General features: G+C 41.7%; 2 protein-coding genes and 1 long non-coding RNA gene across 8 annotated transcripts in view; 2 read left to right on the forward strand and 1 right to left on the reverse strand.

The window, feature by feature from the left end:
• Positions 1–419: 419 nt before the first annotated feature.
• LOC137935525 (uncharacterized) lies at positions 420–1804 on the reverse strand. Its single transcript, XR_011109253.1, has 3 exons — positions 1257–1804; positions 1055–1126; positions 420–768 (listed from the first exon to the last, which is right to left on the reverse strand). It is a non-coding gene; the product is annotated as an uncharacterized lncRNA (long non-coding RNA).
• A 2590-nt stretch (positions 1805–4394) lies between these two features.
• On the forward strand, positions 4395–9881 carry LOC137934190 (type IV inositol polyphosphate 5-phosphatase 7-like). Of its 6 annotated transcripts, none has more exons than XM_068778456.1 (14): positions 4395–5100; positions 5182–5269; positions 6020–6082; positions 6177–6264; positions 6372–6476; positions 6561–7191; positions 7388–7581; positions 7674–7782; positions 7901–8049; positions 8160–8418; positions 8523–8635; positions 8966–9028; positions 9103–9257; positions 9346–9881. In XM_068778456.1, the coding sequence occupies exons 1-10, from the start codon at positions 5071–5073 to the stop codon at positions 8383–8385; spliced, it is 1683 nt and encodes a 560-aa protein (XP_068634557.1). In that variant the 5' UTR covers positions 4395–5070; the 3' UTR covers positions 8386–8418; positions 8523–8635; positions 8966–9028; positions 9103–9257; positions 9346–9881. The 6 variants fall into 6 exon arrangements, with proteins under 6 accessions (XP_068634557.1, XP_068634555.1, XP_068634558.1 ...); XM_068778454.1 differs by having other exon boundaries at positions 9114–9257; XM_068778457.1 differs by having other exon boundaries at positions 8523–8631; positions 9096–9257.
• Positions 9882–14481: 4600 nt separating this feature from the next.
• LOC137935490 (uncharacterized) overlaps positions 14482–15621 on the forward strand; it is a 4916-nt gene continuing 3776 nt past the window's right edge. The window contains exon 1 of the mRNA XM_068780136.1: positions 14482–15258. Within this exon, the coding sequence (XP_068636237.1) occupies positions 14482–15258 (777 nt within the window). The remainder of the gene's footprint in view (positions 15259–15621) is intronic.

A 15621-nucleotide genomic window follows, 5' to 3' on the forward strand; every position in this document is an offset into this window, starting at 1 on the left:
CTCCAAGAGCTAAAAATCTGATTGATCACAAAGTTAGTTGGTCAAGTCATGCAATGACTAGGTGACACTGAGAAGGATCTCCCTTGCATGACTCAACAAAAGAGACTCTGTCTCCCTTTCCCTTCTCTTTCAGTACTGATGACAGTGGCTCCACTGTGGGGAAATTTCACAGGACCAAGGAAAAGCCAAAGGCCTCCCCCTTGCCGACAAGCTAAAAGGGGTACTAGGGGGTGGAGCCTTAAATATCATTTCTCTAAAAAAATATTGGAGATAAGGGGGATGCCCCTCCCCGTATTTTACTTCGTACGTATTTTCACAGTATCATGACCATATCATAACTAGAACACGGTTTGATAACATTGCTTCAAACACATAAAAGAGAAAGAGTAGTTAACTTTGTTGGTTGGTAATAAATAGAATCACTCTTATTAGCACACTGAGGCTTCACCTCTCTCTTCTTTTCTCAAAATGTTCTATTGCTAAACTGAAACAAGTGTATGGACAAGACCACATTTGCTACATTATAACTGTTCTATCCAGGTTTATCCATTGCCTCAGAGTGATAGATTCCTTACCCTTTTCCCTTCACTGCTACATCACTTTTCGCAGACACTGGTGCCATCAAATCCACAAATTGGCCTTAGCTTTGCACCTACTCCAACAGTGAAGCATTGTACAAGACACTGACAAGTTTACCTGGACCACCCTCTTTAGAATCATACCTTCAGCAAGCAATGTCACATTTACAGGAAAAGATTGATGTTGGTTCTGTCCAGAGAAAACAATTTGCTTGATTAAGCAGTATTAATCAAGAGTTGGAAATTGCTTCTTGCAATGCTAATGAATGCCACTGCACTAGTTGTGGAACTCTGTGTTGTGCAATGTTATGAAGATGACATGCATTGTTGCAAATATGTCCCAATTTCCATAAAGTGACTCTCTTTAACCATGCTTGTTTATAGAACTAGTGAAACAATGTTTAATTTGAGTGGTTTCAGTTTTCAAGTGAGTCATGAGAGATTTAGATTGTCCAAATCAACTCTACATCACTTACCTTGTCATGGGAACTCTGTGTTGTCTTGTTATGTTTAACCCCTTGTCATGAATCCTGTTCATGAGTTTGATCCTGTAATTAACAGATGAATTTCATTTGCATTTCTCACATTTATTCTTAATTCGTCGTAGTGATTTTTTGTTGTTGTAAATTTAAGAAAATAGAATTTGCAAAAAAAAATTACCACAGCATGATCAAATACCTGGGGCACCCACCAAGCTTGGTGCTCATTACATCATTATCAGTTTAAGATATTGCTGAGATTTATCAATCTTCCCTAAATATTCCTACAGGGATACCCTAAATTTGCTTTGGAAAATACCACTTTCTGCAGGGGAGACCCGAGAAAACGACGAGGGAAGAAAGCCCAGGAGAATCGAAAGAAGCAGAATTGGGCAAAATCGGTGACAGAGATGAAAAAGAGAGAGAGACGCAGAGAGATCTCCCAATGGGCGAAGAGAAGAGGTTTGGGCGTTCAAGCAAAGCTGAAAAGCAAAAGCTGGAGGACCAGAGCGAGAGATACTTTGCCCAAAGTACAAATCAAACGTCGCCCTTTGACTGCCTTGCGTCTCTCGTTCGTCTTTCTTCCTCGCTTTCCTTCGATCCCGCTTCTTCTTCTTCTTCTTCTTCCGTTAGGATCTTTCATCTCCTTTCTCAAGAAGATCTCGCAGAATTTCGAGCTGAGCTCGAGGGAATTTTGGAAATCATACGAGAAGATCTCATGGGAAATGCAAACTCCAAAAAAACGAAAGGGACCACCTCCCGCCGTTTACGAATTAAAAAATGTCACTTAATTCTCATATATCGGTGGCGTATCGGTATCGCTCCCCGATGGTATCTCATCTTCAAATTCCGAATGTATCGGCCGTAAGCCCACACTTGGTTGATGTTTAAATCCCATCTGAAGGGCCCAGTAACTATTGGTATTGATTATCTTTGGGGCCCATATACTTGATGGCCAGGATTTGTTGATTGCGAGAGAACCGATTGATGTGCCAAATATAAGAAAATTCTTTTTTTTTTTGGAAATTGGATAATAAATTCAAGGAGCTTATATTTACTTATAAAATAATATTATTAATTAAATAATTATTATTTTTTAATGTATAAAAATAAACTCGAAGATACAATCCATTTATATGGGTCCTATCTCAATCGACAATATAATTATATATCTCATGACAAGTCAATTTGGACTCTACATGTCACAACAATAATACACTTACCATTAAATATATTAAAATCATAACAAAAAATATTATTGCTTAATAGTCTTGGTCAGGTTTAGTCGTGAAATCCTCTAATTAATCAATAATTAAGATTAGTATCACAAGCTATCATTCCTTGTACTTGAAAAGGCAACGCCATCAAAATTCGTGATTAACAATCATTAACAATTGTTAATCAAAGGAAGAGGGACGGTCAGGATCCCTCCATGAGATGATCTTGATCGTGAGGACGTGACTCCAAAGGTGATAAGATGCAGGTCATGCAGCAAGAGATTTGGAATCATAAATACATGATATCTGAATTGAATCCAAATGTGGGTGTCTCTCTTGAGATCCCGTCTCATGAAAATGGTGGATCGGTGCCCCTTCCAGAGAAAAAGGATGGTCTCCGCGGGTCCCAAGCTCTGCCCGCCTTTAGAAATGGCATTCGGACGTAGGCCCCGGCACACCCCCCTCTTTCCCTTTACTCGCCCGCTGAGTTCCATCATCATCAGGAGCAGCAGTGAATTTGTAAAAGGATTCAAGAAGGGAGAAGGACGGATCGGAGCCTGGGATTCCTGCATAAAAAGCAGTAACAGGATGCAGGCGCCGCTACGCCGGCGCGGCCCTTGCTGGGTTTAACCCGGGGGGAATCTCTGTGGGGAATTTCGTCGAACGATAAGCGTTTTCCATGGATTTGACTGAAAAGGGAGTTTGATTTGATATGGGCAATAACCGACCGCCTGAGGCCATGTCATTCATGATCACAAGCGAATATCGGAGAGATTAGTTGAATGGCGAAGGTTGGTCAAAATGAATGTCTTGATCAGGGGCAGCCTCCGGGTCCTTGGTTTAGTGGAAGCTTCACTAACTTGTTTGAGTGGAGAGGGTCCGGGAGGGCATTGCTAGCTGCTGCTGGCTGCTGGGGATTGAGGATTGAGGAATCACAGTTTGAATATGGAGAAGAACTAGTATTAAATGGGGCCCACCCCTTTGGCTCCTGCCGTCAAAACCATTACATAAGACATTCAAACACATCAATCTCATTAAACAAATGAGGTTACTTGATTGCTCAACTCCTTGGTAATGTAGATTAATAGTCTTGCAATTGTGGTTGACACAGTTTCCCATATGAGGCCAGTGGGGATCAAAGAAGAGTCGAGCAGTGTTTCCAGACCTGGAGAACTCAAACCGAGAAGCTCACTTGTTAAAGCCAAGCAGAGGGGTGGGGGGCCACGCTGGGCACTCAAAACCCTAGGTTGAGCGTGGGCCGTCATGCAGCTTGGGCGAGTCAAATTAGTTCATGGAATCCCAGAAAAGAGGGGTGGGGAGTCCCAGATTAGATAGTTGGCTTACAACTTTCTGTTCATTTCCCAAATGTGGTCCATCAGAGCAGGAGAGAGAGAGAGACAGACAGAGACAGAGGCTAAGCAAACAGGTCGCCTCCACAAAGCCCCGAATTAAGCCAACGTGCCTGGTTGCTGCAGACAGGAGGACCCTAGAGAGACCCATAATTCTATATACTCGAGAAACTTTACTGGAGAGGAACAGATGAACAATGAAAGATACAGAGATTCGATTACAACTAACAAGGTATGGAGGGATTAAAGTGGAGGGTAAGTGACCCTAGGAGTTCTAAAAAACTTTCAGAACCCCCTGAGCCCCAAAACGTTTACATTGGAAAATCTGCCGAAGGAAAAAACAAAAGGGAATTCCAAGCTCTTTTTCCATGAACAGGTAGCCCCACAAATACCCCCCAAGGCATTCAAAGCCCCAGTGGGCATTGGTAGAATTGCAGGAGTAATCAGACCCACAAATATTTCCATCTCATTCTCTCTCTACAGAACATTTTGCCCTTTTTCTTTTTCCTTCAACTGCTTTTTGTCCGTGCCCCAGGAGAGAAGACCAAATAGAAGGAGAGACAGGGAGGGGTAACAGAAGGGGGGTTACAGTAGGATAAATGTCACCGAGTTAGCTGCCCTCGGGCAGCGGATTCAAGAGAGAGTGTGTAGAAGTTTCTGCCCGAAGAGTTCCCATTTGCTGACCCGGAGTTTCTCTCCATAGGCATTGGGTTTGGGTAAAAAGCCTTGAGAAATATGTAGAGAGAGAGGGAGCGGTCTCCTGCACTTTATTCTCTTCAAATTCGATACTTTGCTGTACTGAGAACGAGGTTTTGAGGAGAGGGGCCTCTCTCTCTTCCCTTCTTTCTCCTCTTCTTTCTCTTTCATCTTTCTCTTCATTTGTTTTACTGCATTGTCTTGCAATCTTGCTCCACCTTCAAAAGTCTCACCTAGCTTCTATACATTTGCAGTTTCTGCCACCTCCTTCGCTAAGATTTGAATTCGTCAGTTGGGTCTCTTTGAACCTCTGGTTAGCTTTAGATAAAACCGAGAAAGAAAATTCAATCCCATTTGTTGAATCTGGAGAGAGAGAAAACAAAGGAACTCAGATTCTTTTCTTCAGTTGTCTGTTACTCTGTTTCTACCACTCAGAAACTCCAAAACGAAATACTCTTTATTTCAGCGACCCAGTCGTTGTTTTCCTTTAGTTTGAGTTTTGAGTTTTGACTTCTTTTGATCCATAGTTGGTGGAAACACCGACTGGCGAGCTTGTTTGCGGCGGAATCCCGGAAACCTGAGACACTGAACGTTGAATGAAAGATCTGATCTTCAGACTAGTCTTCTGAATTTCAGAGATTTCCGTACGCACTTTCGCTTCACATTCACAGAGTCCTTTACTGCAGTTTTCAGGGAGAGGTGAAAAATCAGTTTTTGAAATAAGGCAGCTGTATGAAGAAGCACTGAAACGATGAGAGATGGGAGCCAGAAGAAAAGCAAGGTCTTTGCTCCTTCTATTTTCCTCGAAATCTCTCTCTGTTACTTGTCTGTCGTCTAATCTCTTCCTTCCTACAATTTTCAGCTTTCATGGTCGAAGACTTTGGTTAGAAAATGGTTCAATATTAAGAGCAAAACGGAGGACTTTCATGCAGATGATGTCGATGTGGGAGGTGCGTCTCTAGTTTCCAGTCTCTTCGGCGAGTCCGCGTGTCGAGTTCTGAGGCTTTGAGTTTACCTTTTCCTTTCTTCATAGACATGGTAGTTCTTCACCGAAACAAAGTCGAAACTTCGATGCATTTTGTGAGATTTTTTCCTCAGATGAATCTTGTGACTAGTTTCTCCTCAAATTTCTCACGACACTCTGCTCGTTACATTTCTTAGTCTCAAGAAGTTTTCAAGCTCCTCCTTGAATTTCTTGTTCCTTCATTTTTCTCAATCTGGGTTTTAGTTAGAATTGCTCAACATAGCAAGTTCTCTGATCACTTTTACCTTTTTTTCCAATAGTTCATTAAGTGGTTCTCACTTGCCTGTTTTTCTCAAATTATTGAAAGCGCTTATTTTTTTAAATCTTTTGGTTTTCCTTCTCTGTCGATTTATCAGTCGCCATCTACACTTCTTCTGAACTAATCGATTGTTCCGTTTTTTATTCTCTATGCTTCAACAAGTTACTGGATTTACAGCCTTTTTTATTTTTCGTGTATTTTTCTTGCATCTATTTGTTCGTCGCGGAGATCTTACTTCGTGGGATTCTTCTCTCTTTGCTGCAGCGTCACCCGAGTTTGGTCCCTCCAAAAAGTTCTAGTTTTCTCTCTATCTTCTCTTCCCTTTTCTTTCTGTTTATTGCATCTCGTAGTTTTTTATATGCACGTATCTGCAATCAGTATAGAGCTTAACTCGACATTGCGGCTTCTTCCTTCCAGGTGAAGTTGAATGGGGGAGGCCCAGCTTCTCTGAAGAATGCACTATCAAGAAAAGTAGGACAGGTCTGAACCAACTTTGAAATCAATCCCCCTTTCGGTTTCTTTTTCCATTGACTTGAGCTTTATTTTCATTTATTTCCAAAATATGGCTCCGCAGAAAGATTGTCAAGGAAGCATGCTGATCGAATTCGACGAGGAAAGATTGATCTTGATGCAGCTGAAGTCATGGATGTGCAAGAGTGCAGGTACCCGTTTCTTGCTATGTTCTTAAATCCAATTTCTTTGGAGATTCCGTCTTCTCAATGGAGTTCGATGGTTGATCTCCAATTTTCTTTTCTTCCATGGCTTTTAGGATTTTCGTAGCTACCTGGAATGTTGGCGGAAAATCTCCTCCAAGTTATCTGAGTATGGAAGATTGGCTTCATACTTCCCCCCCGGCTGATATTTATGTTCTAGGGTAATTTCTCTTCACAGAAGAGGACTTGTGTATTTTCTTTTAGAGGAAAGAAATCCCTCTTACTGATGGCACTGCCCTTCTCAGGTTTCAAGAAATTGTGCCCCTAAATGCAGGAAACGTCCTTGGTGCAGAAGACAATGGACCTGCAAAAAAATGGTTAGCCCTCATAAGGAAAACTCTCAACAATCTCCCTGGCACCAGTGGTTCCGCGGGTTATCACACCCCTTCCCCTGTGCCCGACCCACTTGTTGAACTAGATGCCGATTTCGAAGGTTCATCTCGACAAAAGACTTCTTCTTTCTTCCACCGTCGATCTTTCCAGTCCTTAAGTCGCAGCTTGAGAATGGATAATGATATATCAGTCCCACAACCAAGATTAGACCGACGTTTTAGTGTATGTGATCGAGTTATGTATAGCAACAGACCAAGTGATTATGATCCAAATTTCAGGTGGGGTTCTTCAGATGATGAAAATGCCCCCACTGATTCACCGAGTACCAGCGGGTTCTTCTCGCCCATGTCTTATGCCATCGCAGCTTCCATGGAGGATAGTCAGAGATCCACATCTGGGCACTCTAGGTACTGTTTGGTTGCAAGTAAGCAAATGGTTGGTATATTTCTTACAGTGTGGGTGCGAAGTGATATAAGAGACGATGTTAAGAACTTGAAAGTCTCATGTGTTGGCCGGGGTCTTATGGGTTATCTTGGGAACAAGGTACATTGCAAAACCCCTTTTAGTAGAATGGCATTTGTGAATTTCAGTTAATTTCTTTGTCCTTAAACATTTTTTGCCCTCACACTTGATTGCTTGATTTGAACTCTTAATCTTTATCACATTTTGGACAATATTTTTCTTAATTTGGGTTGTGGACTAATGCAAGGTCAATTTTCTCAAACTTGGGTTTCTTCAGGGCTCAATTTCGATCAGTATGTCGGTACACCAAACAAGCTTTTGTTTCATATGTAGTCATTTAACCTCGGGGCAGAAGGAAGGGGATGAACTAAGAAGGAATTCAGATGTGATGGAGATATTGAGGAAGACCCGATTCCCTCGAGTTCATGGACTCGGAGATGAGAAGTCAGCAGAAACAATCCTTGAGCATGAGTAAGTTTGACTAAAATTATGTAATCTTGATATTTATAACATTACCTAAATTTTTTATCTTACTAAGTAATTCATTATCCTTTGTTTTTCAGTCGAATAATTTGGCTAGGTGATTTGAATTACCGAATCGCTCTCTCATATCGATCTGCAAAAGCCCTTGTTGAAATGCACAACTGGAGAGCTTTGTTGGAGAATGACCAGGTAAGGCATCTCTATTTTGGTTGTTAGTTTTAAGTGAAGCAGTTAGTTCTTAATTTTCGTTTATTTTCTTTCCCTTTTTCTAATCTTGTTTGAATCTGTGATAATTTTCTTTTACCAGCTTCGCATAGAGCAAAAACGTGGTCGTGTTTTTGAGGGATGGAATGAGGGCAAGATTTATTTCCCACCCACTTATAAGTATTCAACTAACTCTGATCGATATGCAGGAGATGAGAGGCATCCTAAAGAGAAGCGGCGGACTCCAGCATGGTATTATTCGGTCTTCTGATAACCCAATATGATATCCTCTCTTTACTACTTAGTTATGAATTCCATTTAACATTTTTTTACATTTTTTTTTTCCGAATATGATTGTATAGGTGTGATCGTATTTTGTGGTATGGAAGAGGGCTCAACCAGTTATCTTATGTCCGTGGCGAGTCCAGATTTTCAGACCATAGACCAGTCTATAGCATTTTTGCTGCTGAGGTTGAATCCATTAACAGAAGCCGGATAAAGAAAAGCATGAGTTCTTCTAGCTCCCGAATAGCGGTTGAAGAGCTGTTACCACACTCACATGGGTACACTGAACTTAGTTTCTTTTGAGCTCAGAGTGTTAGCAGACACCAAACTTCTCAGGTTTGTGCTCCATTATATTTACCCCCATCCATTCTTGAACAGAGTAATTCTTTTAAGTAGATGTTGTTATCAACTCTCTGAAAGTTTCTTTAAATGTTTGATAGGAAGATTTTTTTACCGCAAGACGACCGGCTGCTACTTTTTCCTTCTTCAAAAGATTTGACTTTAGATTATACACTTACAGTGGGTTGACTTGCCTGCTTCTTTCCCATGGTAGGTAAGCTGGCTGAATGTCATCTGGTCATGCCATTAATTGGTTTGTGCTAATGAATAAAAATAAATGAAGTACTCATCGATGAACTGATGCTTTTATACTGACAACGAACCATCCACTCATTATATGCTTGTTACAGACTACTTTTAAAATGTTGTGGTACATGTAAGTCTTGATTGCAATTGTCTCAGTGAGGGCCTACTAGTACTAGTCATCAATTGCACAATTTAAAGAGGAAAAGACAAATTATTTCATTAGTCTGATTTGTGGTTGCATTTCTTCATCATCTATAGTAGATTCATGACTTGGTCTAAATTCATACACTTTTAACAGGTGGAGATCATTTTGAAAAATCTCTGCCTGTGGATGGAGTTTTCAACAAACACTAATCCAAAGGTGAATCTCTCTCTCTCTCTCTCTCTCTCTCTCTCTCTCTCTCTCAAGTTGGTTGATTTTTAAACAGTTGCCAGATTTTGAACAGGGAAATTGCTGTAAATGTCCATAACCGAGCTGCATTTTCACCTCCCGCAGTCAGTAGCTGTACATGAGAGTCAATAGGTTTCTAACAATTCACTTGCTCCCTTGTGATTTTCACTCCAACAAAGCAAATCCTCGTATCATCAAGGTAAGAGATTCACCAACTTCTCCTAAAGCATTGTTAAATCCTACAACCTCGTTGAATTCTGAAAGAGAACGAATCACGAAATTTGCAGGAGGAAACACGAGAGAGCCAAAGTGGATCACATCCGTCAATTCTTTCAAATTCTTGATTATTTCTCTCAGATTATTCTTTTGAAAAGGTTGTAGGGTTCTATTGAAGATTGTGATGGTGATAGAGTGGTAAACAAATAATCATATGTATTCCTTTCTTTGTGTAAAGAAGAGAAGAAAAAAGATGAAAGATGGGGTGGATGGTCACTGCCAACGATTTCAAGAACAAAAAGGAAAAAGGAAAAGAAAAACAGAAGAAACTGAAAAGAAACCATTCATTATTTGTGTGCATTTTCCAGTCCTGTGATGATTGTAACTGACGAAGATGATGATGGGTGGGTTTTGGTAGTCCTGGGGAGTTACAGTAGTAAGCCACATAGTGAACTGAAAGTTTCATCGTCTTCAACCTCCCGAGCTCGAACACTGATTGAAACTGATCATGGCCCGGCTGAAAGCTTTAAAAAATTCTCGGTTTCAATGAAGAAAAAGTTTTGGGTAGTACAATCCAGCAAATAATAAACAAAAGACAGAAAGCGAAATAAAGGAAGAAAGGCGATCAGATATGGTTGGCAATATGAATTTTTTGTGCTTCAAAAAAAGAGGAAGACAAAAAGCAGGCAGCTTCCGACCTTCATTCTTTGACTGTTTTCAACTTTGAACGCTTCCAGTGGATAAAAAATTCAAACTTGCTGCAGTCCACACAGAAACCGGTTTCTTCTCTTGAAGATCTCAGAAAATAATACAGTAATGGAAGGTAAAACTGGGAGGGACGATGATAATTAGTGATTGAGAGATGGGTGGTAGAGAGAATAGATTAATGGGTCACATCCTAGACTTGACGGCCACCCACTTGTTGATTGGTACAATTAATCAGACATGGTGATAAAATGAGGTCCATTACTGAGGTGGGTGGGTCATTAATCAGACCCTTGATGCACCCCATTTGAAGAAGACTGCTGCGCCTGGTAAGCCACAGTCACCATTATGTGAACATGGTCGACTCTATTTCTGGAAGGAGGACCACTCTACGTGAATAAAGTAAGCGTTGATAAAAAATAAAAAAAATAGTGCCGAAAGGCATTTAATTTCCATAAGTTGCTTTGGGCTAAAAATTGAAATAGTAGGTGTTACGCGTGACAAATTATAGGATATAACAAGGCCCATCCATACGGCTCTAAACAATTTAAACCCCGCAAGAAAAAAAAACACTCTTAAGCATCAGAATGAGGACCATTGAAACCGCAGAATTCGTTCATCATTACTGTCCAACTGCGTTGCAGTGCTCCTAGTCAAAACGCTTAGGATTTCCATTTTAAGGTTGTGGTGGGTCCCACTCCGGCTGACGTCCCCGAGGAAAATGGTTTCCGTTTCAGGGTAAGCATTTTCCAAAGGAGGGTCAATATGTCAAATCGAGATTAACCGTTTCTGTTTTTGTTTCCTGTGGAGGCCATTCCAAGGGCTCGGATCTGATACCTAAAGAGAGATGAAACACGTCTGATCTGAATGGTCAAATCATGATCGGACGGTGACAAGAGCTGTGAGTTGCTTCGCCCACAAAAGCCCATCTTTGTTCTGATCTGCGTTTCCAATTCAGAACGGTAAAAACCGTCCAATCCTGGCCCAGATGTTGCACAGTCCAGTCAATCTCTTACTTGCCTCTGGTTCAGTGGCCAGAAAAGATTTGCTGGTCCTGTAGGCGGTCCCACTTTGCCAACCACTACGACCCTAAGCCATGAACAATAAAAGAACAGGAAGTAGAAAAGCTTTGTCTCATCGTCTCCTCCTCCTTTCCCTGGTCTTTCCGTACACTTTGATTCTTCTTGTTTCTTTAAATCAGTCTTTACTTCTTCTTCTTCTTCAACCAGAGACAGTTGTAAAATTCTCTGCTTCATAGATTTTTTCTCGGTTCTTCTTCTCTTACCCATAAAAGAAATATACATGATTTTGAATTAAACAGGGATGACACTGTAGGTTAGGTCCTTCGAGTGTACTAAGTGACTCTCCATTGTTCCCATGACACAAGGCAGGCTTAGATCATAAAAAATTTCAAAACCCAAATTCCAATTTGTTATTTTCTTCTCCTAAGAGGGGGGAAATGATGGGTAGAACTTTCCACAATGAATCTACAGCGGCAGGAAAAGACAAAGACCAAAGGCTTGTATTAAAACAAACGGGTTTGCAATTATCACCGGCCTCTTTCTTTCTTTCTTTATTGCAGGCAATGGGTGTGGAAGCTCAGGGGACAAAGAATCTTTAACGGGAGGCATCTCGGTTTCCGTTTCCTTAAGCGAACGGAGATATGGCGGGAGTTCCCACCATTTTCTTGATGATTATAATAATCCCGGCTCTTTTCCCAATCCAGAGAAAATTACTAATAATTTGGCTGGCCAGTCTGGTCAAGATGAGCCCAAACCATACTGGGTTGGGCCGTTAATGGGCTAGACCCCTTACCATCTAAAACATTAAGGTGTTAGAGAAGGAAGAGGCAGAGTTGGAGTTAGGTTGGTACCTGTTGCTTTTTTCAATCTGGAAACCCTAATTCCTGGTTTTCTCCAACAGTCTGATCGGAAACTTCTTGCATCACAAGAAGATGAAGAGTGGAGTTACTGTGAGTTAATTATTGAGGAAAAGATTAAAGAAAACGTAGACAGTCAATTCACCGTCGAGACTCCTCTCTCCGTCTCTCAGCTTCTGCTGCATTCTGAGATTTGAATTTGGGACAGAGATTAATTACCTTGCTTGCTTCGTCTTGGATCGCTTTTGCTTCTGCGACAATACTAATCCTCGATGCGAAAAGCTAAACGAACAACTTTGCAGAGCTGCAGACGCAAGCGGCTGAGGAAGATAATAATTGTGTCTTATTTTCAGATTTCGCCCAAAGCGAATGCGAATTGTCCGCCATTAACACATCACAGAGCAACTGACACACGCGTGAGACGGTTTCATCGATGAAATTAGTTATCCGCCATTGGCGCAGGATGACGTCTCTCTTGAGTGCGCAGCAGAACAGGTCCTTTCTGTACGAAAACACCTCTAGTAAATCGTACGCATTACGTCACCTCTTCTTCTTGTTTTTTTTTCTTCTCGATTTCCTTTCACAGCGAGACATCCAGAGGGAGGAAATCTTTCTTCTTTATTGGATTTTCAGAGTTTTCCGGCGAAGTGAGCGAGAGACCTAATCTTGTGGAACTCGAAGGCAGGTTACGTGCCAGGTATGAGAAGAGTGACGCTGTAGTCTGCGCACGCACGGAAACAACGGCAGGCGGAGAAGGAAGTGACGAAGTGGTGCTGCGGTGGGCCGTCACAGAAGGCTGGAGCTAGCTGCTCAGTCGGTATGGCGGTGACGCCATTCTTTTCTCTTTCTTCTTCCTTATTTTCTTTTATTAGAAATCTCAGCCCCTGGAATTGCATCAGATCAGTAGCAGCAGCTGCTGCAGCCAGGGGCCGGAAGCAGCTCCTCCTCGGTGGCCGCGCGACGAAATTATAAAAAAATAAAACACGTTGTCGGAAATTCCGTTTCATCATCACCACTTGCGCAACATAATGACGTGCAGGATTTTAAACTTCGTTCCCACCCTCTTTCCAGCCCCTTTCAGTCCTTGGGTTGATTTTTACTTAATATAATATTTTTATATATATTTAAAAACAATTATTTATATTATTTTTAAACATTAAAATTATATAAGTTAATATATATTACACCGAAATGTGTTAAATTTACACAATTACCTTTATATTTATCTCAAAAATTATAATTTATCCCCGCGTGAGGGTTGGTGGGTCCATTACGTATTGATGACTTTGCTTGTCGGACACGTCGTCAGCCTGCGTATACGCGCAGGCAGGTCCCTATGTTAACGCACTGCAGAAAACTACAGTGGATTTCATGGGTGGCGTATACTTGAGGGAGAATCCGGTCCAGGAGTTGGGAAGATCGGACGGCACAGATGGGGCGTGGCAGGTAGATCTCACCAGCGCTTTGTTACTAGAGGACAATTGTGCTCCCCTTAACGTACATCGGTAAATGTGGACTTGTCAAGGCAATTATGGACCGACTTTTGTTGATGATGAACTCACCCCTCCGGGTCCGACTTCTTTGTTACTCGATTTCTGCAAATTGCAGTGATCCTCGCGGTGGGTCTGGTAAGGTGGAGAAGTAATACGTGTTTCATGAAGAAAGTGGGCTTTCGTCATTCCAGCAAATGGTAATGGAAAAGACGGAGGAAGAACCCTGTTACCATCTCCATCTCACACTGGACAATCCTTTGTTGCAGACCTCGGCAGCAGTGATGCAGTTTTTGCCGGGACATCATAGCGCAGACAAGATGAATTTGGGAGAAAGAATCTTTGTTGCGGGGCTGTTAAGATTTACTTTAATATTTATTTTTTTAAAGAGAAATGATGTAAATATTATGTAAATCCGGTTATTATGTAATCCTGTTAATCACTCATAAGTCTTCCATGTATATTATGTAAAACGGCTATTTAAACCAACGATGTGAATGAGAAAACACAATTGAATGTGAATTATTATTTTTAAGTTGGTATCACAGCAGGAGATCATCTCCTTCTCCTTCTCGTCGTCGAAGAGCAGAGCGAAAGCTCTGTTCCGTAGTTGTAGCTGAAGAACCGTAATCTAAACTCTGTTTCGCCGCATAACAGAGTTGTTCGGAAGCTCTGCAAGCCGCCGCCGACGATCTTCTACCAGAAAGCTTCGTCAAGACGTTCCGCAGGAATCTGACGACTGTAACCGAGCCACTGTTCGGCCTTCCATCCGAAAGCTTCGCCGACCGACGACTCGCCGTGAAACAGAACTGTTCGGACATTCCGCAGGCCGTCGACGATTGTAGCCGAGCCACTGCTCGGACCTCAGCAGACCTTCACCGACGACGGTCTTCCAGAAAATCGTCAGCCCAGCTGACGCCGGCGAAGGGGAAGAGACCACTGTCGAGAAAAAAAAATTTCGTTTTTTGAACTTAGGTCTGTTAATTTAATTTTTTGCCGAGCGGACGGACCATCAGCCCAGCTAAGCGAAGCGGACCAGTCCAAAGCATTTTACGGACCGGACCGGACCAATATTTTTTTAAAAAAAAGCGAACCAGACCAGACCGAATCACTCTACGGACCTTCTTTTCATCATGTCGAAGGAATTAGCACCGATTATTCATGTGCAATCTGAAAACTCTGGTTTTACAACCAGTGTTACTCTTACCGAAGTCAACTATGATGTATGGTCCCAGATCATGGAGATGCAAATTGCGGGACGAGAAAAGCTCGAATATATTATGGGGAAAACACCATTCCCACATGAAACGGATACCTCCTATGCGAAATGGTATGCTGAAAATCAAAAAGTCAAGGGGTGGTTGTTAACCTCTATGTCACCAGATATTATGAAGCGCTATATTCGGCTACGTACCGCACGCGAAATATGGAGTGCTCTGGAAAAGGCTTTCTATGATGGGTCAGATGAATCACAATTATTTTCATTAAATCAGAGAGCTTTCTCTACCAAACAGACTGGTCGTCCTTTATCAACATATTATGGTGATCTGGTGGAAATCTTTCAAGAACTCGATCATCGTGACAGGACTATAATGAAAGATCCTGATGATGTTATCGCTTATAGGAAATCCGTTGAAAGATTGCGTGTTCATATTTTCTTAAACGGATTGGATGCAGAATTCGAACAAGTCCGTGGCGAAATTCTCAGAAAAGACCCGATATTGGATCTTGAAGAAGCCTATGCTTATGTACGTCGTGACTCTGTTCGTAGAACCACTTTAAATAGTGAAGTTGACCGTGTTGAGACATCTGCGATGGTAGCACGTCGAGCTAAGCCTAAAACAGCTCGACCAACTGGTCCTAACAGTTATCAAAATCGAACATCAGGATCTCAAAATCGTAGCTATGAGGTTGGAACAACCAAACCAGAGCGCATTTGTACTCACTGTGGCGAAACTGGGCATACAAAGGAACGATGTTATGAACTTATCGGGTATCCAGAATGGTGGGATCCTACAAAAGCGCCTCGCAAACGGAACTCCAAATCAAATAATCATGCTTCCATTGTAGTAGCAGAACCTTCCACCTCTCACACAACTGAGGATGCATCAGTCTTAATCGCTACATCTGGTAAGGTTCTTAATACTTCCACTCCTAGTAGAAATAGTGAATGGATAATTGATTCTAGCGCTACTGATCATATGACCTTTGACAATCATCATGTTAAAAGTATGAAACCATCTGAACAACATATTGTATCTACAGCAAATGGT

This window comes from Aristolochia californica, unplaced genomic scaffold (genome assembly GCF_029961685.1).
Source record: "Aristolochia californica isolate CCGP_79_NKW_82.1479 unplaced genomic scaffold, dmAriCali1.0.hap1 SCAF_6, whole genome shotgun sequence".
Taxonomy (NCBI): Eukaryota; Viridiplantae; Streptophyta; class Magnoliopsida; order Piperales; family Aristolochiaceae; genus Aristolochia; species Aristolochia californica.